The 22,494-nt window shown below is 44.0% G+C and overlaps 1 protein-coding gene and 1 pseudogene across 1 annotated transcript in view; one reads left to right on the top strand and one right to left on the bottom strand.

Moving 5' to 3' along the window:
- The first annotated feature begins 5,795 nt into the window (after window positions 1–5,795).
- Window positions 5,796–6,618, top strand: LOC144888369 (membrane metallo-endopeptidase-like 1 pseudogene; annotated as a pseudogene).
- Window positions 6,619–7,086: 468 nt separating this feature from the next.
- The window catches only part of LOC144888368 (uncharacterized), a 94,681-nt gene continuing 79,273 nt past the window's right edge, over window positions 7,087–22,494 (bottom strand). The window contains exons 3-4 of the mRNA XM_078766078.1: window positions 14,072–15,111; window positions 7,087–7,220 (exon numbers count right to left, since the gene is read on the bottom strand). Coding sequence (XP_078622204.1) covers window positions 7,087–7,220; window positions 14,072–15,111 — 1,174 coding nt within the window. The remainder of the gene's footprint in view (window positions 7,221–14,071; window positions 15,112–22,494) is intronic.

Below are 22,494 nucleotides of genomic sequence, written 5' to 3'. Positions count from 1 at the left end.
AGCCGCCGCCAGATGGCGCTCGCGTCACGTGAGAAAGATCTCTGCCGTCTGCAGATTCATATGCCAAAGTGGGTGCATGTAATTCGTAAAAGCCGCCGTCAGATGGGGCTCGAGTCACGTGCTGCGTTTGCCGCACATCGAGAGGAGTTTCCAAAGCAGGAGCATGTCGCTTGTTTGAAGTAGGCGTTCAAACGCCAGTCAAGGTCGGTCGCGCTGTGGCCGGTCGCGTTCGCGCCATTTGTTTCGGCGGCCCGGTGTATCTCACCAAGGTCGGGCGTGTAGCCAGAGGCCCGCGAGAAGGAGAGCGGCTCTTCAAAGCCGAGTGAGGCGCCCCGTCCGGCGCTCGATCCATTGGCTCCGTGATGAGCCCATTCAAGGTCGCGCGGGGACGCGTGCCCCGAGCGGCCTTCCTGCAGACCTTTGCAAAATGGCCCTTGGTGGAGCACAGGTGGCATGTAGCCTCCCGGGCCGGGCATTCAGAGCGAGCGTGCTGCCGATTCCCGCAAAAATAACATTTTGCATACCGGTCAGGCCGTGGCAGGGCAGCGGCGGCAGCAGTGAGGCCGGAAGCGGAGTCCGCTTCAGGAGCTCCCAGAGACTCGGCCGTAGTGGTCGGGTCCTCCTCCGTATCCTCGGCGGTAGCCCTCTCCGGTCGCGCGAGTTGCGAGGTCCCCGCCACGACTCGTGGGTGATTATATGCGGTGGATTGTTCTCGGGCATCTGTGTATACGCGTGCCAGCCATAGTGCCTCTGTAAATGTCAGATCCGCGACCTCCAGGAGCCGGAGCCGCAAGACTCCAGAATTAATTCCAGAGATGAATGAATCTCGGAGCAAGTCGTCCTGCACTTGCTCGTGGGTCCGGACGTCCTGCACGCAGTCTGCCAACAGGTAGCGCAACTCCTGCGCGAAGTGATCGATCGATTCAGATGGTTGCTGTCGCCGCTGAGAGAGTTGATGCCGGCCGTGCACAGTGCTCCGTGTCTTTACGTAGAGGCGCTTCAGCTCGGCTAGAGCCGTAGCGTACGTCCCAAATCGAGAAATGTTCTGGAAAACGGTGTGATAGACCTTCGACTGTAACACGGACAGCTTCATCGCTGCGGTGGGCTCTGTTTCGTGAGCAGCAAAGTAATTCTCCAGCGTTTTGAGCCAGTGAGTGAACTCCGATGCTGATCCCTCAGCTTGAGGGTCGGCTCCGAGAATCGGTACCACGATCATCTTGTGGTCAGCCATTCCGGCGATCTAAATGATATTAAATGTCGTGAAAATCAAGCTCAGACACGACTTGACCTATGGGTAGGTTTAATATCATTTAGATCTGTAGTACATCCTGTAAGAATACATGCATGCAACAGGCATTAAAATCAGAGTATTTCATGAGCAATGGTCGATTCAATATAGCAATGGTCCAACAGAGAGGACAGTCAGCGCAGCATTTAGGGGCGTACATACCATTCAAACTACAGGACTATGTCACAGTGAGTTCCGCTGGAGTGTCCGCGCGCCCCGGTTGTCCCGGGTCTTATAGACGCCCCTTCTGTAGCGAGCACACCCTGGGTTCACCTTGGTATAATTTCACTACATGGGGTATGTTGAAAGATCGGGGGATGGTCCGATTGTGGGGATTAAAAAAAGGATTTTCAAAGATGTTTGAAAGTGGATGTGCATTTGTGTGCATTTGTAATTAATATCCACGCAGATCTAACATGAGATTTGAATGAATCGTGTGAAGGAATCGTAAAGATCGGATAATGCATTCAAGAGATATCGCTTAATACGAAAAATATTACATACGCAGATTCAAAAAGTTCTCGGATTACGATGGTTGTGTCGATCTATGAGAGCCAAGATTAAAAGTGTCCGTTAAGACCTCAATACAATCGTGATTTAACACAGTATTTTGTTATCTTACTATAATTCACCAAATGTCTGTCCATCCGTCCGTCTGTTCCCAGGTACCGCAAAAACGACTGAACCGATCGCAACGAAATTTTGGGTGGGTATTCCTGGGAGCCCCTGGAGTAAAATAGTCTATATTGTTTTTCCAGGTTTTCCCCAATTTTCCAATTTTTCCAATTTTCCAATTTTTTCCAAACACGATGGAATAATATTTACCGATATGAACAGTGGTGTGGCTTTTATTGAAATTCTACAAATTCTGTTTAGATTTTGATGATTTGCGTGTGATATGATTTAACGGATGTTTATATAAATCGTTTAAAATAAAAAATACCTTCAATTTCTGATATTTTGCCTTTTCATTTGGGCCTCCCAATTGAAGCCCCGCCCATAGGGAGGTACTGTTGCTAGTAGTATCAATTTATAATTGGAATAATGCTGTAGAGATATTAAGGATAAATATGAAGGAATGGTGTGAGGGTTTCTCTGTTCTGACTCTGATATTCGTGAATTCGCCATGTGCAGATTCGCCTTTGACTGGGGATGGAACCATTCAGATGGGTACCTTGCTCGGCCGCTGGTATAATTGAAAAATTAAATAATAGGAGTTTTTCCACTCCTCGGCTTGATCTGTGGATCTTGTGTGAGCTGAACACCTGGACAAGGTTGGCGCATTGTGCGGCTTTTAGGTTCGGGGTGTGCCAAGGGTGGTGAAGTATCAATTCAAACCAGTTGTCTTGTGTGTTGTCAAGAGCTGGCTACCGGAGATGAATCGCAAACCATGGAGTTCAAATCAGTGCTTGATGGAGGAAAATCTGTGAAATATGTTTCAAAATAAGGTAGAAATAGATTATTGGGGTTTCCTCTCATAGGTATTATTTATGTCTACGAATGGACAGATCTGTTGAGACAACAAAGGTTTTTCTTGTGGACGAGTAGGGATCGAGACCGTTTCCTACTCTCCTCTGTTCTTGACCATCACTGGGTGTGCTGTCTCTCGAATGGTCCTGTCTGCCGTTGTTGGTTGTTTGAGATAGAGAGAAGGCAAGCTATCACTGGCATTCTGGGCAATAGACAACGCAAGTAATAAACAGGATGTTACTGACGTCAAACAGTAAGATGATTCATAGATGACTGGAGAAGACCTTTTCAGATGACTGGAGAAAAAGAAGAGGGAGGAGGTTTTTCTTTTCCCAGGCAACGACAATTCCTGGCTGCTGGACTGCGGGGCCAATCATATTGGGATTTTGGTGCGTGTTCTGCTTCACGACTGTTGCATTGCCTGGGAGTTTTGCATTAATCAATGAAGCGGTTTAAGAGATATAATTTTAAGGGAAAATGTTTGTTGGAATTGTAGCCACCAAACCACATGACCGAAGAAGTCATAATTATCATATAAGATTTTACAGGTGGAATTTCGCCTGTGGTGAAATTTTTTTGTCAATCGGACTAACAGTTGCAGAGGAAAGTGTACTCGTTCTGTGTGGACAAGCAGATAGACAAACAAACAAACGGGCCCGAGTGGGTTAATCTCTCCTCTGGCAAGGGTGGCAAATAATTTCATGGTCATACGAATAATAAATTCTGAACATCTGTGTAAAAGTATCTCTTGAGGTGCGGTCTCCCAAATTGATGTGGGTCTGACCCTTCTATGGGCCATGGATGTGGAAGGTGTTGAGAGAAGACTCGATTGCGTGCAGATCGGTGAGATTGGTGTTTTAATGGTCTGGGAGCTTAATTGTTGAGAAGGGATCTTAGTCAAACTTGGTGCAGGAAGGTATAATGAGGTAAACATGAACCGATTAAAATCTGGGGTCAAGAGGCCAAGAGTCAGAGGCCATGTCAGGTAAACATGTGATAACTTGAGAACAGCTGAATGGGTTTAAATCAAATTTGGCACAAGTATTATAATGACGTAATAATGTGGGCCGAGGCATAATCATCGTGACGTCAAAGAGTGTCATTATGGATGTGTGTTGTGACAGCATGCATGTCCAATGGAGTTATTGGAGATATTTTCCAGATGGGTTGAGATGGGTCCATGTAAAAGGCAAATGCAATCACCGTAGCAAAGTAATATGTAAATGTGGGACACCTAGTAAACTTTTGAATGTTTGGGGAACACATTTTAGGGGTAGGTGGTGCGGGAGTTGCGAAACCCCACAAATAGAAACATTTTCGGTGTCCCTGGGGGCACGCACCTGTTGCATAGGCATAGACATTGGGAACTGCTGTCTGTAATTTGAGCGTGTGGGTTGACACGGATGGGGGGGGGGGGGGTAAAATAATATGGGAAGGATTGATCATAGACATAAAGGGTGTCCGGAAGGGAAGCTGCACACCCAAACAATTATAGATCAGATGGTTAAAAGGGATCAATGGGGAAATGGGGAGCATGGATACTTAATTGGGTGTTCATAGGATTGATGATATTTGTGGCCATCTTCTCATTATAATAGAGCAAACGTATATGGTTATGTCGTTATGTTTACATGCGAAGGAAACGTCTTCTTCTTCTTCAAATAAAATGAACACCCTCTTAATTAACCCTCTTAATTACGTTTAGACTGCTGAGACCCCTCAGACATTTGACGACCCTTTAATTCCGCCAAGACACTTAAGACCACAAAGACCCCTGAAGACCCAAAATACCCTTAAAGACCCAAAATACCCTAAAGACCCCAAAGACCTCAAAGACCTAAAACACCCCAAAGACCCAAAACACCCCAAAGACCCAAAATACCCCAAAGACCCAAAACACCCCAAATACCCAAAACACCCCAAAGACCCAAAACACCCCAAAAGACCCAAAACACAACAATGACCCAAAACACCCCAAAGATCCAAATACCCTTGAAGGCCCTGAGGCACAAAAAGATCCTGAAGACCCAAATGGCCCTGAAGACCCAAAAGACCCTGAAGACCCAAAATACACTGAAGACCCCAAAACACCCCAAAGACCCAAAATACCCTGAAGACCCCAAAACACCCCAAAGACCCAAAATACCCTGAAGACCCCAAAACACCCCGAAGACCCAAAATACCCAAAAGACCCTCAAGACCCAAAATACCCTGAAGACCCAAAACACCCTGAAGACCCAAAACACCCAGAAGACCCAAAACACCCTGAAAACCCAAAACACCCTGAAGAACACAAAGACTCTTAAAGGCAATGAAGACCCAAAACACCACAAAGACCCAAAACAACCCAAACACCCAAAACTCCCCAAAGACCCAAAACACCCAGAAGACCCAAAACACCCTGAAAACCCAAAACACCCTGAAGAACACAAAGACTCTTAAAGGCAATGAAGACCCAAAACACCCAAAGACCCAAAACTCCCCAAAGACCCAAAACTCCCCAAAGACCCAAAACACCCCGAAGACCCAAAAATACCCCAAAGACCCAAAACTCCCCAAAGATCCAGAAGATCCACTAAACGCTTAAATACCCAAAGAACCAAAATACCCCAAAGACTCTTAAAGACTCAAAGGAAACAAAAGACCCTCAAGACCCAAAAGCCCTTGAAGACACCGAAGACACAAAATACCCCAAAGACCCTGAAGACCCAAATGGCCCTGAAGTCCCAAAACACCATGAAGACTCAAAAGACCCAAAAGACACCGAAATGGTCAAAGATGCCTATCCCTCTGAAAAGACGTGTGGTGAGGCACGCGGAGCTCGCCGAGTCATGCTCGTTGTTGTAATAATATCCTGCTGTAAAGCTTTGATCGGAGTGTGTATGAAAAGGTTTGCTACAGCAATGGTGGTACATGAACCTCTACAAGTAATAGTACGACACACGCTACGTGCTGTGGAAGTGATGATCGAGAATCCAGAGAACCGGGAACCTGTTCCAGGCAACAATCAAGCTGCGATGGGAGCGAATCCCCCTGAATGATCCCTAACGCCCAAACTTGTAATGCCCCCTACTTATATGGAACGACTGTCGAAGATGCTCAATGGCATAGATGTGTACGATACGTCAACCAGAACCTGCACAAGGCTGTGGGCTCACTGTACGTGCGTGAGGCCTTTGCTGGAGAAGGCAAGCAAATGGTGGAAGTTACGATTTCTCAGATACGAGAGGTTTTCATCAAGAAGTTGGCTGAGATCAATTGGATGGACCAGGAAACAAAGAGCAAAGCTCAAGAAAAGGCCGAAGCCATAATGGAATGGATTGATTATGCAGACTACATCCTGCTCGATGATAATCCAAAACTGGACGACGACTTTGCACAAGTTTCTTATGAAGAGGATACTTACTTTGAAAACATTCTGGTGAATAACAAAGCTGCAATGCAGAAAAATCTCGTAAAACTTCGACAACCTGTCGACAAAGAGGCATGGGTTGGGAACACTGCAGAGGTCAACACATTTTATTTGCCCAGTCGCAACCATATAGTGTTCCCAGCTGGAATTCTGCAATGACCTTTTTTCAAAGGGACAACCAAAATCTCTGAACTTCGGCGGCATTGGTATGGTGATTGGGCATGAGGTTAAGCATGGCTTTGACGACACTGGACGTAATTTTGACAAGGAAGGAAACATGTTTAATGAGTGGAGTAATTCATCGGCGGTGGGCTTGAAGAAGGAATCAAAATGCAGTAGGAGATATGGAAAGTTCATCAGGAGGAGATACCGAACCGAAAATTGCAGAATAAATGCAACGTCCAAATGTACTTCTCGAGGGATATACAGAGACCTATGGCGTGCTTGAAAAGGGACAGGAGGAGGTCGATGTTGATATGCACGAAATTGGGTAATTACCCTTGGTGGATGGAGAGTCTCTTCTCTGGTGGAACTTCCAGGCATTCCAACTCCATGGTTCATTCTTTAATAGAGGATGTGGTGGCACCCCAAAGATCTAGAGGTTGCATTCATCTGCCAGAATTGACAGCCTCACATGGAGCGCTGGTCTGGTTTGACTAAGACCGATGTAAATTAACAATTTCATTGCAGACAGGGATTTGTCCTACAGAACAAGCATAATTGTCCTGCAAGGACAAAATGGACGAATTGTGGAGCAGACATTATTTACTAAGCAGAATAAAAATAATTGTAATCAGAACGAAGATAATAAAACTGAACTTTGAACGTTTAAACTAAATAAATATGTTTCCTGCTCGGCAACAGTATATACTAACCAAGCTGTGAGTGCAGGTACAGTAATTGGAGCTAAGGCATATCACAGGCCACGTCGAGAATGTTGTTGCTTGAAGCAAGAGAAAAAGTTGTAAGTCCACTCGTGTGGCACTGCTGCGACGATGTTTATGCTTGAGGCTATGAGAGTTGCAGGTCCAGTTGTCTGAGTGACCCAGCCTGGAATGTTACAGTTGTAAAGAAAGTTTGCAAACCCCACAAGATGTTGTTTTCAAGCTGGCACGCAAACCATGGATTAATGAACATTAATCATATGAACTGTGTTTGACATTTGACACACAAAGGGAATAGGGATGATAAAATCTGAGCTGTCCCGAGATGACAATCTGGGCTACGTAACACCTGTCTTGAGTTCTGCATATACAGTCACGTGAAAAAGTAAGTACACCCCATGCAAAGTTTAGACTTTTTCAACATATTTCAACATACAGCTATTTGATCTTCATTTCAACAATATTGATAGATAAAGGTGATATAATATAACAAATATCATGAAACATTTACATTTTGTAGTCCATTGTATAATTTAAATAAGCATAAATGCAAATTTCGCATGTGGAAAAAGTAAATACACCCTTGGCTCTAATAGGTAGTATTGCCCCATTTGGCAGAAACAACCTCAAGTAGGCGTTTCTTATAACTGTCTGCCAGTCTATGACATCGACTGGGAGAAATTTTTGCCCACTCCTCCATGCAGAATTCTTTCAGCTGTGCGATGGTTGAGGGGTTTCTTGCATGCACAGCTTGTTTCAAATCCCCACACAACATCTCGATGAGATTTAGATCCAGGCTTTGACTTGCACATTTCAGAACCCTCCATTTCTTTGTTTTCAGCCATTCGTTGGTGGATTTACTGGTATGTTTAGGGTCATTGTCATGTTGCAAGGTCCACCTTCGGTTGAGCTTCAACTCTCCGACAGATGGCCTCACATTATCGTCAAGCACCCTCTGGTAAAATGAAGAATTCACAGTGGATTCTTTGATGGTGAGCTGCCCAGGACCCGATGCAGCAAAGCTGCCCCAAACCCTAATATTTCCACCACCATGCTTTACAGTTGGTATCAGGTTATTGTGGTCAAATGCTGTCTTTGGTTTTCGCCAAACATGTCTTCTGGTACTGTGGCCAAATAGCTCTACCTTTGACTCATCTGTCCAGAGCACATTGTTCCAGAAGTGCTGGTCTTTGCCTATGTGTTCATTGGCAAACTTTAGTCTTGCCCTGATGCTCTTTCTGGACAGCAAAGGTTTCCTCCTGGCACACCTCCCATGTAGATCAAATTTGTGCAGCCTCTTTCTCATGGTAGACTCGTGCACTTTGACATCAACAGTGGCAAGAGCTACTTGTCGGTCCCGTGATGACATTCTGGGGTTCTTAGAGACTTCTTTCAGCATCTTGCGGTCTGCTCTCGGGCTGAACTTGCTGGGGCGGCCTGGCCTGAACAAGATGGCAGTTGTTTGGAATCTTCTCCACTTGTAGATGATCTTCCGGACAGTCGAATGATTGATATCAAATTGTTTGGAGATCTTTTTAAATCCCTTCCCAGACTCATAGGCATCTATAACCTTTTCTGAAGGCTTCAGAAAGCTCTTTTGATCTCGGCATGGTGACGCCACACACATGAACATCAAAGAGTGAACCAAACTAAATGGCTGAGGTTTAAATAAGACAGGTTCCTCCAAGATCCTCTCTAACGATGTTCTAATCATTTGCACCTGAGCTGGTGCATCTGCTTCTAATTTTAGGTATTTGAAGTAGTGATAAATGTCTTCTAGCTTGCAGGTCCAGTTGTCTGAGTGTTTGGCCATTCCAGTCGGTATTTGTCCATTCGTAGGGGTGTACTTATTGGCCATTCCCCTACTTATATGTAGGGCCCCCTACTTATATGGAACTGTTGAAGATTCTCAATGGCACAGATGTGTACAATACTTCAACCAGAACCTGCCCAAGGCTGTAGGCTCACTGTACGTGCGTGAGGCCTTTGCTGGAGAAGGCAAGCAAATGGCGGAAGTTACGATTTCTCAGATACGAGAGGTTTTCATCACCAATAAGACTTATATAAGTTTTCATTTCAATACGTTTTCATCATATTTATACACCAATAAGACTGAAGGCCCAAAATAATAGAAAAGTGGTTTACCTTTGGCCTATGTTGACCTTTTGGCCTATGCTGATCTCAAAAATAGTTGTTGGTTGAATTCAGTTAGCTGATATGAAAATCTGATGCAAATTTCAAGTCAATCGGAAAATTGAGGATTTTAGAAATCTGGCCTATGTTGACCTTTTGGCTTCTGTTGACCTCAAAAATAGTTAGGAGTTGAATTCAATGATTAGACATGCAAATCGTCTTCAAATTTTAAGTTAATCGGATGAAAATTGACACTTTTAGACATTTGGCCTATGTTGACCTTTTGGCAGTTGTTGACCTCAACAATAGTTGGTGGTTGGTTTCAGTAAACTGATATGCAAATCCTATTCAGATTTCAAGTCAATCGGATGAAAATTGAGGATTTTTTAATTTTTAAGAAAAGTGGTTGCCATCTGGCCTATGTTGATCTTGTGATTTACGTTGACCTCAAAAATAGTTGTTGGTTGGACTCAGTTTGCTGATATTAAAATCCCATTCAGATTTCAAGTCAATCGGATGAAAATTGAGGATTTTCGAAATTAGAAAAAAGTGGTTGCCCTTTTGGCCTATGTTGATCTCTAAAATAGTTGTTGGTTGAACTCAGTTTGCTGATATGAAAATCCCATTCAGATTTCAAGTCAATCGGATGAAAATTGAGGATTTTATAAATTAGAAAAAAGTGGTGACCTTTTGGCCGATGTTGATCTCTAAAATAGTTGTTGGTTGAACTCAGTTTGCTGATATGAAAATCCGATTCAAATTTCAGGTCAAATCGGATAAAAATTGAGGATTTTAGAAATTTGAAAAAAAAAAGTGGTTGATCTTTGGCCTATGTTGACCTTTTGACATGAAAAATATTGGCGCGTGAATACCCTCTTGGTTAAGACCGTGGGATCACGGATAGCCTGAACGTGCTTTAACTCCGAGGCGACGATCAATTGCGGATTTGACTATGCAAGCACGGGCAAAAAGGAGGAGGAAGAAGCAGCGAGCTCTAACCTCATGGCTCGAGCGCACCAGCGTCTTCAACCTGCAAATTAATAACTCAAACGAACGTGGAGGTAAAATGTACAAAAATAAACAGGTTTATGACACAGAACCCGATACAAAGGAAATGCGATGGAAGAACTAATTCTAAATTGGGACGTCCCCACACACATTTCAAATACGAGACAAAGGGAGATTGAATAAAATAATTGTCTTGTCGAGTGTTTGTGAATGTGAGCTTATCTCCATCTGGCAGTGTGAGGGATTGTCTGGCTCGAGCACGTCGTCCGACGCAGCTCTGTTTGGCGCAAACTGCCTGGTCTTTGGCACGGAGCGGCCCTTGACGCGCCGGCTCGTCAGCGCTCCAACACAAGCCTCGCTCGTCGTTCGTACACCAAGGTAAGGAAGAGAATAGACGGCGTTCCTTCTCTCCACCGTTGTCCGAACTGCTTGTTCCTCCACCAGGACCAAAGCAAGAGAAGGCCCAACATGAAGGAACAGTCAGGAGCAAGAGGCCAAGGGAAGAGAAGAGGGGAAAGAGAGAACCAAAATGCCGGCGAGCAAGTCGTTTTGTCACTTGCGGTGTGACAGCCGCTCTCTCCCTCTACCAACCAGTGCCTCGTTTACTTCTCACCTTCTGACATCACCGGCGCTTGTCCTTCAATCAGCGACCTGCTTCTAAGTCATCGTTTTGCGCCTTCCGCACTGATTGGCCAAATGTTTGCGTCTTCCGCACTGATTGGCCGAGGTGTCAGCGGTCGGTGGCCAATCAGTGTGCTGTTCCTTTACCTTTCTTACACCCCAATTACGGGGAAGCTTTTTGTCCCTTCCCCGACCAATTACACATTCTCCTGGGCGTGGCTCTCAGCCTGCCTGGCACGATGTTTGTCACCCATGGTGGCATACTGCGTGGCTGCTGCCTGTTGGCTCTTCCAAAGTCATTGTGGCGGTGGGGGAATTATTTAATGTGTAGTGCGCTAATGGGCCTATCTAATGTCTATGCCTATGGGATATATTGCCATAAGGGACACTGGGATGCTCACAGAGGGAACGACACACATGGGAATTTTACCCATAATCCCCGTACTAATTAGCATGCCCCACCCCCTCATAACAGGGATGAAGATACAAGCTTAATCCAACATTCGGGCTACACAGAAATTATAAGTGAGGTTCCCCATCACGACAGCCGGACACCTATGTATGCAGATCTAACTGGATCTAGATATTCCTCTACCCCAAAATCATAACAATATAGAGGATTTTGTCAGACCACGAACTCCACCACTTGGTGAAGTTTCCTGAAGATCTGTTTGAAATTACCTGTAGGCAACTATAAATGATCAGACAGACAAGCAAACAAACACACAAACAAACACACAAACCAAAGAGATCAACATACTTGTCTTAAAAATTTTTTTTTTGCCAAGCAACAAACAGACAAACAGATTGAGGTGAAAACATAACCTCCTTCTACCTTCAATGGCAGAGGTAAAGATACCTGTTTTCAGTAACTTGTTCAGGAACTCAAGTTGAAGCTGAGATGAACTAAGAAAGGTCATGTGACATGGCAAAGTTAAATGCACCAACACTAGGAGGAACTGTGCTGTGAGAATGAACTATGTGAGAGAGAACCCATATATGTATTCATTACATATGGTTGAGCAGAACCGCGAGTGCACTATGGCCAGTGGCATGAGCGATCGGTGAAGCAAAACATCCGGTCTATCTATTTGTACACACTAAATCAAGCCATTTAGGAAATGAGACAAAAACGGACAGGATGTAAAACCACATACCAAAGAAAAGGCACGTATTTAGAAGCACACAAGATTCAATAATAAATGGGGCACGTATTTACAAGCACATCAAACAATAACCAAACATCAAGAAAGGCACAAAAGAGCAGATCTTACTCATAGCACTTATTTCCCTCTGAGGCATTCTTACTTATTTATTTATACACAAGACATGGCTCCAACTGAATAATTAAGGAAAAAATAAAGAGAGGAAGTAAAGAGGGTAAAGAGGGAGGGCGGCAATAAAGAATAAAGCAGCAATAAATAAATAAAGTAAAGAGGATAAAGCGGCAATGCCGCATGCTGGAAGATGTTATTTATTTATTTGGCAAGGGGGCTGTGTACTTTGAATGTATCTGTACTTGTTTTTTTAGTTTGTGGAATAATTCTTCCTGCTTGGTCTAGCCGGTGGCCACATCGACTTGAATCTCAACCTTTTAGTCGGGGGAGGGGGTTGTCCCACTTTTCTCTTCTTTGGAAGTCTGTATTTAAAGGTATGCCCTCCATTAACAATGCTTTACCATTGGTGTTGAGAAAAATGTGGGAGCAACCAGCTGTGTGGACTTCCACATTGGGACCTGTGTAACTGAACTGCTCGGCAGCAATCAGTGATGGCATGAAGTGCAGTCATGCCATGATGGTAAATGCTATGCAAGGCTTTCAACTGTTTTGGTGAACAACTCTCGGTTTGATCAGGATTACTTATGGGGATATGGACAACTCCAAACTCTCCACTGACTGATAGATCATTGATGATAATGTGCCATTACATATTCAAAATAACACAGACAACAATTTGTGTTTTGAGGACCTATCTTCTCTTTATTGTGAAACTCTTCACAAATTCAAGTTTGATGAAAAACATAGGCAGGAGTCTTCTTCGGATAAACAATTTTACAACAAGGGTGTTCTCCCCATATCACACATGGCAATGAAACGTGGACTACAGCAAAGATTTTTTTCAAAATTGCTGATCAAACTGCAATGGAAACACGCCATCTGAGCATAACCAAATAGGGACAGGCAACTAAATTAGACATAAAACAAAATTCCGAAACGCTGATCATAAAAAAAAAGAGAACAAAAAAAATCGAAAAATAAAAAAAGCAAAAAGGAAGTTCTCCCAGAATTCAAAATCTCCACCTCCATTTTCGGTAAACGATAACAATTCATGAACCAGTTTGTGAAAATTCACTCATAACTTTGTTCCAAGGGCTCTTGTTAGAATCCTCACTGAACCTCACTGTACACTGTCAGCCTCCACTGTAGTTTGTTTGTCATGATATTCCCCAGAATGCTTTTGACGTACTCAGTTTGAGTTTTATTAATCATCCGGATTCCCTGTTGCTCCGGTTATCAGTGGTACAATTTCAGATTTCTTCAATTTCGAAAATCTCTTTTTTTTTTTTTGGAATACTGAATCGAGGCTCGTGAAAGAGCTAATATTTATTTCACAAACAAATCAACCAGACAAACAAAATATACAAAAGAGGGAGCGGAAGCCAAGATGGGGAGAGAAGGGGAAGCACACAACCACAACATTTGAGAGCAGGGAGAAGTGTGGGAGGGAGAGGGCTTGGGGGCTCTTAACCTCATTTTTCATATCTTGGTATTTCAGATGTCTGTTCTCCTGTATGGATATTCCTATGCATTTTTAAACTGCCTTTTCGAAAAAAACCTTCATCACACATCGAGCATTTGTGCGGTCGCTCTCCTGTATGGATCCTCATATGTGATTTCAAATTGTCTTTTCGAGAGAAAGCTTTATCACATATCGAGCATTTGTAAGGTTGCTCTCCTGTATGCATCCTCGTATGTAATTTCAAATGGACTTTTCGAGAGAAAACTTTATCACATATCGAGCATTTGTGAGGTTGCTCTCCTGTATGGATCCTCATACGTGATTTCAAACTGCTGTGACGAGAGAAACCTTTATCACATATCGAGCATTTGTGAGGTCGCTCTCCTGTATGGATCCTCATATGTAATTTCAAACTGCTGTGACGAGAGAAACCTTTATCACATATCGAGCATTTGTAAGGTTGCTCTACTGTGTGGATCTTCATATGTAATTTCAAACTGCTGTTATGAGAAAAACCTCTATCACATATCGAACATTTGTGAGGACGCTCTCCTTTATGGATCTTCATATGCCTTTTCAAATGATTTTTATGAGAGAAAGCTTTATCACATATCGAGCATTTGTAAGGTCGCTCTCCTGTATGGATCCTCATATGTGATTTCAAATCGCCTTTTTGAGAGAAAGCTTTATCACATATCGAGCATTTGTGTGGTCGCTCTCCTGTATGGATCCTCATATGTAATTTCAAACTGTTGCTTCGAGAGAAACCTTTATCACATATCGAGCATTTGTAAGGTCGCTCTCCTTTATGGATCTTCATATGCCTTTTCAAACTGTCTTTTTCAGAGAAGTCTTTATCACATATCGAGCATTTGTGGGGTCGCTCTCCTTTATAGATCTTCATGTGCCTTTTCAAATGGCTGCAATGAGAGAAACCTTTATCACATATCGAGCAATTGTAAGGTCGCTCTCCTGTATGGATCCTCATATGTAATTTCAAACTGCTGTTATGAGAGAAAGCTTTGTCACATATCGAGCATTTGTAAGGTTGCTCTCCTGTATGGATCTTCATATGCATTTTTGAACTGCCTTTTCGAGAGAAACCTTTATCACATATCGAGCAATTGTAAGGTCGCTCTCCTGGATGGATCCTCATATGTGATTTCAAATCGCTTTTTTGAGAGAAACCTTTGTCACATATCGAGCATTTGTCAGGTCGCTCTCCTGTATGGATCTTCATATGCATTTTTAAACTGCCTTTTCGAGAGAAACCTTTATCACATATCGGGCATTTGTGAGGTCGCTCTCCTGTATGGATCTTCATATGCATTTTTGAACTGCCTTTTCGAGAGAAACCTTTATCACATATCGAGCAATTGTAAGGTCGCTCTCCTGGATGGATCCTCATATGTGATTTCAAATCGCTTTTTTGAGAGAAACCTTTGTCACATATCGAGCATTTGTCAGGTCGCTCTCCTGTATGGATCTTCATATGCATTTTTAAACTGCCTTTTCGAGAGAAACCTTTATCACATATCGAGCACTTGTGGGGACGTCTTCCAGTGTGGATCCTCATGTGTATTTTGACGTTACTTGTTGAGGCAAAATCCATTCTGCCCACATTACACTTATAACGTATTCGTCTTTCTGGAGCCTTTTTGTATTTGTTTAATTTAATGTTCGTCTTGGTGTTGCGAGGCCCAGGCATGCACTTGTATTTTATCGGAAGTGAGTCTTGATGTCGTGATTGTTTCTTCAAAAATGGCTTTTTCCTCACCGTCAAGCTGCGACTGGACCTTATTTGTCCCATATTACTTCTGGATTGTTCTATGGAAATAAAGAACACAACATTTTATTTTTTGGTCAAAATCAAAATGCAAAATATTTGACACTTTTCTAAAAAAGATATATTTTCTCAACACAAAAGATTGCATGTCAATTTTTTACATTTCCACTCACCACTTTCTAAACAGGAAGCACTTCCATTTTTCATGTAAATATCATCTGAACCTTCCTTTGCAGAAGCACATTGTGAATCTTCTGTGACAGATGAATCGTTGTTGTGTTGTCTGCCTTCCACATTTGCAGGATAAATATCACCTGTGAACAAATCAGCATCGGTCTTTTGCAGGGAAATTAGATTGACAACCATGTTGAGAGTTCTTAGAACATGGTACGCTTTGGAATGTATACTTCAATTTAAATATAATAAGGAAGTTAAAGATCGTTAATTTGAAAAATTCCGGATGTTAAGCGTTATTGAATTAGTCTTCCACATCACCGTCATACACCACCCTATTAACATGTACAGCACTGCTAAACTGTAGGTTAGTGGAAGTAACAATTAGGCGATTTGTGTTCAACAGTTTTCAAGTGTGTAATTCAATTTAAATCAAATAAAGATTGCAAATTTCATAAAAAAATAAATTCTGGAATTTACCGGCATTAAAAACTCTCCAAATTTCCTTTCACAAAGCTCTGGTCAAATCTGTCTCTGGTGTTTGGTCCTCTTCCCTTACCTCAAACAGCTACACACCTGACATTGCACATGAAAAAGCTGAATGCCTCAACTCTGTGTTTGCCTCAAAATTCTGTGTCCCAAACCCATCGCTCTTACCCACCATAACCAGTAGTACCCAGCTGCCCCTGAACTCTGTCACTCTCTCCCAACAAGGTGGAGAAGTTTCTGTCAAACCGCGTCTCTCATTCTGCAACTGTACCAGAAGACATCAGCCCACGGGTCCCAATATCCTGCTCTGCCGCGCTATCTCAGCCTCTCTCCATTCTCTTCACTCTCTTTTCCTCAAGGTCATCTGCCATCAACTAGGAAATCAGCGAATATTACCGCTTTACACAAGAAAGGTGCAAAAACAGATCCCTACAACTGCAGACCAATCAGCCAACTCCAAAGCCTACCACAGCAAGGTCATGAAATCCATTTTTACTTCCGATATTAAATCCTGCCTCTTCTCCAATAGCTTGTGTTGTATAAATCAAAGTCTCACAACTGCTTCTCATTTCGAGTTTAATCAGAATCGATCTCAAACAGCATCTAAGAAAGAATACAGGACAGCAATCATTCATAAACACTAATAAGCATCAGGGGTATATACAGTCATGTGAAAAGAGTAAGTACACCCCATGTAAAGTTTTGACTTTTTCAACATATTTCAACATACAGCTATTTGATCTTCATTTTAACAATATTGACAGATAAAGGCGATATAATATAACAAATATTTTCGCTCTTTCACGAGCCTCGATCTTGTATACAAAAAAAAACAAAAAAAAAAATCATGACACATTTACATTTTGGAGTCCATTGCATAATTTAAATTAACATAAATGCAAATTTCGCATGTGGAAAAAGTAAGTACACCCTTGGCTCTAATAGGTGGCATTGCCCTCTTTGGCAGAAACAACCTCAAGTAGGCGTTTCATATAACTCTCTACCAGTCTCTGACTGACTGGGAGAATTTTTTTTCCCACTCCTCTATGCAGAATTCGTTCATCTGTGCGATGTTTGAGGGGTTTCTTGCATGCACAGCTCGTTTCAAATCCCCATACAACATCTCGATGGGATTTAGATCCGGGCTTTGAATTGGCCATTCCAGAACCCTCCATTTCTTTCGTTTCACCCATGCCTTGGTGGATTTACTGGTATGTTTAGGGTCATTGTCATGTTGCAAGGTCCACCTTCGGTTGAGCTTCAACTTTCCGACAGATAGCCTCACATTATCCTCAAGCATCCTCTGGTACAATGAAGAATTCATAGTGGATTCTCTGATCGTGAGCTGCCCAGGCCCTGATGCAGCAAAGCTGCCCCAAACCATAATATTTACACCACCATGCTTTACAGTTGGTATCAGGTTCTTGTAGTCAAATGCTGTCTTTGGTTTTTGCCAAACATCTCTTCTGGTACTGCGGCCAAATAGCTCTACCTTTGACTCATCTGTCCAGAGCACATTGTTCCAGAAGTGCTGGTCGTTGACTAGGTGTTCATTGGCAAACTTTAGTCTTGCCCTGATGTTCTTTCTGGACAGCAAAGGTTTCCTCCTGGCACACCTCCCATGTAGATCAAATTTGTGCAGCCTCTTTTTCATGGTAGACTCGTGCACTTTGACATCAACAGTGGCAAGAGCTACCTGTAGGTCCCGTGGTGACATTCTGGGGTTCTTAAGAGACTTCTTTCAGCATATTGGGGTCTGCTCTCGGGCTGAACTTGCTGGGGCGGCCTGGCCTGAACATGTGCGCAGTTGTTTGGAATCTTCTCCACTTGTAGATGATCTTCCAGACAGTCGAATGATTGATTTCAAATTGTTTGGAGATCTTTTTAAATCCGTTCCCAGACTCTTAGGCATCTATAACCTTCTTGCTGAAGGCCTCAGAGAGCTCTTTTGATCTAGGCATGGTGACGCCGCACACTTCAACAACAAAGAGCAAACCAAACTAAATATCTGAGGTTTACATAAGACAGGTTCCTCCAAGAACTTCTCCAACGATGTTCTAATCATTTGCAACTGAGCTGGTGCACCTGATTCTAATTTTAGGTATTTGAAGGAGTGATAAATGTAGGGTTGTACTTACTTTTTCCACATGCAAAATTTGCATTTATGTTTATTTAAATTATACAATGGACTACAAAATGTAAATGATTCATGAAATTTGTTATATTATATCACCTTTATCGATCAATATTGTTGAAATGAAGATCAAATAGCTGTATGTTGAAATATGTTGAAAAAGTCAAAACTTTACACGCGGTGTACTTACTTTTTCAAGTGACTGTATATTGCTACGGTTTTGAGATTGTACATATGACTTCAATAAATGCTAAGGATTGCCCCTCATAGTTATTTCCACGAGCAACACGTAGGCCCACTTGTAGTATTAGTTATGTCATAGTATGTGTAAGTATCAGCCATTTCCCCTATTAATATCTGCGTTGTGTAAAGACATGAGATTAGGTCCCGTTCATTTTGCATCCACCCTCCAATTCCACCTCTATTGGCGGAATCCATCCCGCGCCCCATTTGGCTGTCCCGAGTCGAGTTAACACGAGGCAGGGCCTTGAAATCCAAAGGAAGGTTGAGATCGGCCACAGCAGTAGGGGGATGGTAAGGGTCATCAACCAATCAGGGCTCGGGCGGTATGGCATGAGAGGGCGTGGTAAAGGAGAGATCTGGTGAGTTCCAGAGAGTTCGTGGGGCGGGGCTATATAAGTCCATGCAAACAGCCCTCGAGAGGACTTTTACAGTGAGCGCATATCGAAAGGACTGGACTTGAGGGGGCGAGCGCGTTGTGAGCACTTGTTGGAGCGCATCGAAAAGGACTTGTGGAGAGAACTTTTTGCGATAGCACTTTGAGGATTTGAGGAGTCGCTCGCTTTGAGGCTTTGAACTGTAGCTCGCCATATTACGTATGCGCCAGAGGGGAAGAAGAAGAGGCATTGGCGGTATGAGTACGTGGCCACAGCCAAACGTGCCGGTGGCGAATAGCGAATATTCCAGCCACGCGGGTAAACACGGCCATAGCCGCCAGTGATTAACCACCAACCGCACCAGAGCCCGCCCCCCTACCGTTCGCCCCATAATAACCCTCTGCGTCCAAACAACATGCGGAGAGCTCCTACCTTCACCTACTCCAAGGGACGTGCCGGGGACCGGAGAGAGAGCTGCATGGAAGCCATCCCTGGATGCGCTGGTGAACATCAACCTGCTCATCAGCAAGCCCCGTGTGAGTGTGTGTGTGTGAGACAGGCCCGTTTGTCCTGGGTATTAAGTAAGACTGTATAAGGCTGCTCTGTGTCCCCTTTTTATTGAACCATTGTGTAGTGCAAATAAACCTGTTATTCCTTTGCTTCCCAATTTGATTGCCTTTGTGATTTCTCCATTGACTAAGCGTGGTACGAATAAGAACCGCTTGAATCCTGGTCTAGTAAGTGATAATGGCACGGATCGCGTGCACACAACCGCTCGGCGTATCAGCACACGTGGTTCGTGTGGGGCTTATCGCCTCGCTTCAGGGCAGCGCGAGTATTTAGGTAATAGCGAATTTGGTCTGAATACCTTATTTCGCGCTGTCCGGAAAGGACGTCATAAGTCCCGGGTCGCACTGGTCAGTCAAAGACAAGGGGACTAATCCCCCCTTGGTAAGGGGAGAAGGCCGGCGATGGATCCGCAACAATATAATATCGGGTACATGTAAGCAACCCTCATTCGAATATGATTTCCTCACCTTCCTAAGTAAGCACGTAATGGTCACAGGTCTGCCCCTCACTTTCAGGGGACGGATATTTATGAGAGCACTTTAGTGGGCAGGAGATGTTACTACACCTGGGTTATGACATGACTTAGAGTTCCTGCGTTTCACTACAGCTTGATCTCTGATCATCAACGCTCGGCGTATCAGCACACGTGGTTGATGCGGGGCTTATCTTCTCGCTTAAGGGCAGCACGAGTATGCCGCCATACCTGTATGTATCTATCCATAGCAGCGCGAGTATGCCGCCATAGCTGTATAGGAATTCATCAATCATCATCAATTGAGAGGACACATTCCACCGAAGCTGTCCATGCGATCATGCTTTCGAAGTTAAGTAATTTTTTCACAATTGTGTTTTTGTCATAACTGTATCTATCTTTCGGTGTGTATACTTATAGTGTATCTTTAGTAAGATTCTCGGTGTTAATTTTTCATACCTGCATACAAAATCGTCGGTTAATTTGTGTCGCGTATTCTGAGGCCTAATAGGCTTCCGTGTCCAACCTTGAGGCTTTGTTTTTCTCTCAGTGGTTCGTCGATTGCGCTGCAATTACTTTCGTTCCCTGTTTTTTGTCCCAGTCTTTCACCCCATACTTCCTTGTTTAAAATCTCAACTCAGAAAAAAAATTTTTTTTTCCTTCTCTGCTCTTATTCGTTGTTCTTATTTGTTCGTTCATTCTTCGACCACGTTGTTCGTGATCTCATTGTTAAAAATGTATAAACTTTCCCCTGAAGAACTGTATTCTGTCATATATAATAACACCTTTTTCTTCTTCTTCGATAAAAGGATGCTTTCGACTTGCTCACCAAATCTATTCATTCCAAAAAAAAATTCAATCTCTTACAGTTCCTCTTTTCTACATTCCTGAAACTCTCCTGCACTCCACCCCTCCTTCAGCGTCCTCAAAGGTATTTTTGACTCGAAGGTCTCAAGAAACTCATTTTGCAATAAATGTTCGTTTCCGATTAATCGTACACTTTTCAAAATCCAATCTCACCCCTCCCCAACAAATCTTCCCCATCACCCCTTCCCTCCAAAACTTCCCCATCACCCGTCCCCTCCAAAACTTCCCCATCACCCCTCCCCTCCAAACTACCCCCTTGCCCGTCCCCTCCAATTCTTCCCCATCACCCATCTTTCAAATATTCCCCCTTGCCCCTCCCCTCCAAATCTTCCCCATCACCCATCCCTTTCAAATCTTCCCCCCTGCCCCTCCCTTCCAAATCTTCCCCATCACCCCCTTCCCTCCAAAACTTCCCCATCACCCCCTTCCCTCCAAAACTTCCCCATCACCCCTCCCCTCCAAAACTTCCCCATCACCCCTCCCCTCTAAATCTACCTCCTTGCCCCTCCCCTCCAAATCTTCCCCATCACCCATCTCTTTCAAATATTCCCCCTTGCCCCTCCTCTCCAAATCTTCCCCATCACCCATCCCTTTCAAATCTTCCCCCTTGCCCCTCCCCTCCAAATCTTCCCCATCACCCCTTCCCTCCAAAACTTCCCCATCACCCCTCCCCTCCAAAACTTCCTCATAACCCCTCCCCTCCAAATCTACCCCCTTGCCCCTCCCCTCCAAATCTTCCCCATCACCCATCTCTTTCAAATCTTCCCCCTCCCCTCCAAATCTTCCCCATCACCCATCCCTTTCAAATCTCCCCCCTTGCCCCTTCCCTCCTAAACTCCCCCCACACCCCTCCCCTCCGAGACTCTCCCTCACTCCTCCCCTCCTAGACTCCCCTCTCACTCCTCCTCCTCAAAGCGTCCTCCCCGCTTCTTCCCCCTTCCAACTTTCACCTTCATCTCCCCCAACCTTCTGCCTCACTCTTCCCCCTCCTCAAATAACACCTCACTGTGCCTCGCCCAATCACCATCAAACCTTTTGTCCGCCCCAATCTTCCCTTTCTCCAAGCTATTCTGAAATCTCTGACACCTTCAACAGCTCTCCCTACCTCTTCCTCCTCTTCCACATCTTACCCTACCCCCCCCCCCTGTTCTGCATCCGATGCTCCCCCTTCCTCTTCATTAACGTTAAGGACCTCAAACATCCGGGGCCTTCGCTCAAACTTGACTGATCTCTCCATACAGGTTGCTTCTGAGTCTGACAAACTAGACGTGATCTGCTTAACAGAAACTTTCCTCCTTCATGATGTATCTGATTCCTTGGTATCTCTCCCAGGTTACTCCCTCCTCCGGTATGATAGACCTGAGCCTCGTCCTGGAGGTGGGGTTGCTATCTTTATTAAAAAAACTCTTCCTCACTCACCCTGCACTGCCCTCTCTCCACCTCACCCCCAGGAATACCTTTGGCTACGGCTTCCCCTTCGCTCCCACCTTTTGTTCATATGTGTGTTGAACCGTCCACCAAACAGTGATGACTCCATCTACATCTCGCTGTCTGATAATATGGACCAACTTCTATCGTCCCATCCCAACTCTCTCTTCCTCATATGTGGTGATTTCAATTGTCACCATGTCAGTTGGCTGGGTGTGGGTACCTCTCTCACCAGCCATGGCTCTTCAGCAAAGGACTTCTGCGACTCACTGGGACTGACACAATCTGTCAATTTCCTGACCCGGATCTCAGTCAACGGAGCATATTCTCTTCTGGACTTGGTTAAGAGTTATGACTAACTTCCCTGAAAATGTCTGCTGCTCTTCTTCTGCTTCAATTGGC

The sequence above is a fragment of the Myxine glutinosa genome, chromosome 1, assembly GCF_964187855.1.
Source record: "Myxine glutinosa chromosome 1, kmMyxGlut1.1, whole genome shotgun sequence".
Taxonomy (NCBI): domain Eukaryota; kingdom Metazoa; phylum Chordata; class Myxini; order Myxiniformes; family Myxinidae; genus Myxine; species Myxine glutinosa.
Note: the sequence above shows the minus strand (reverse complement) of the source record. Positions and strands in the feature narration are given on the sequence as shown.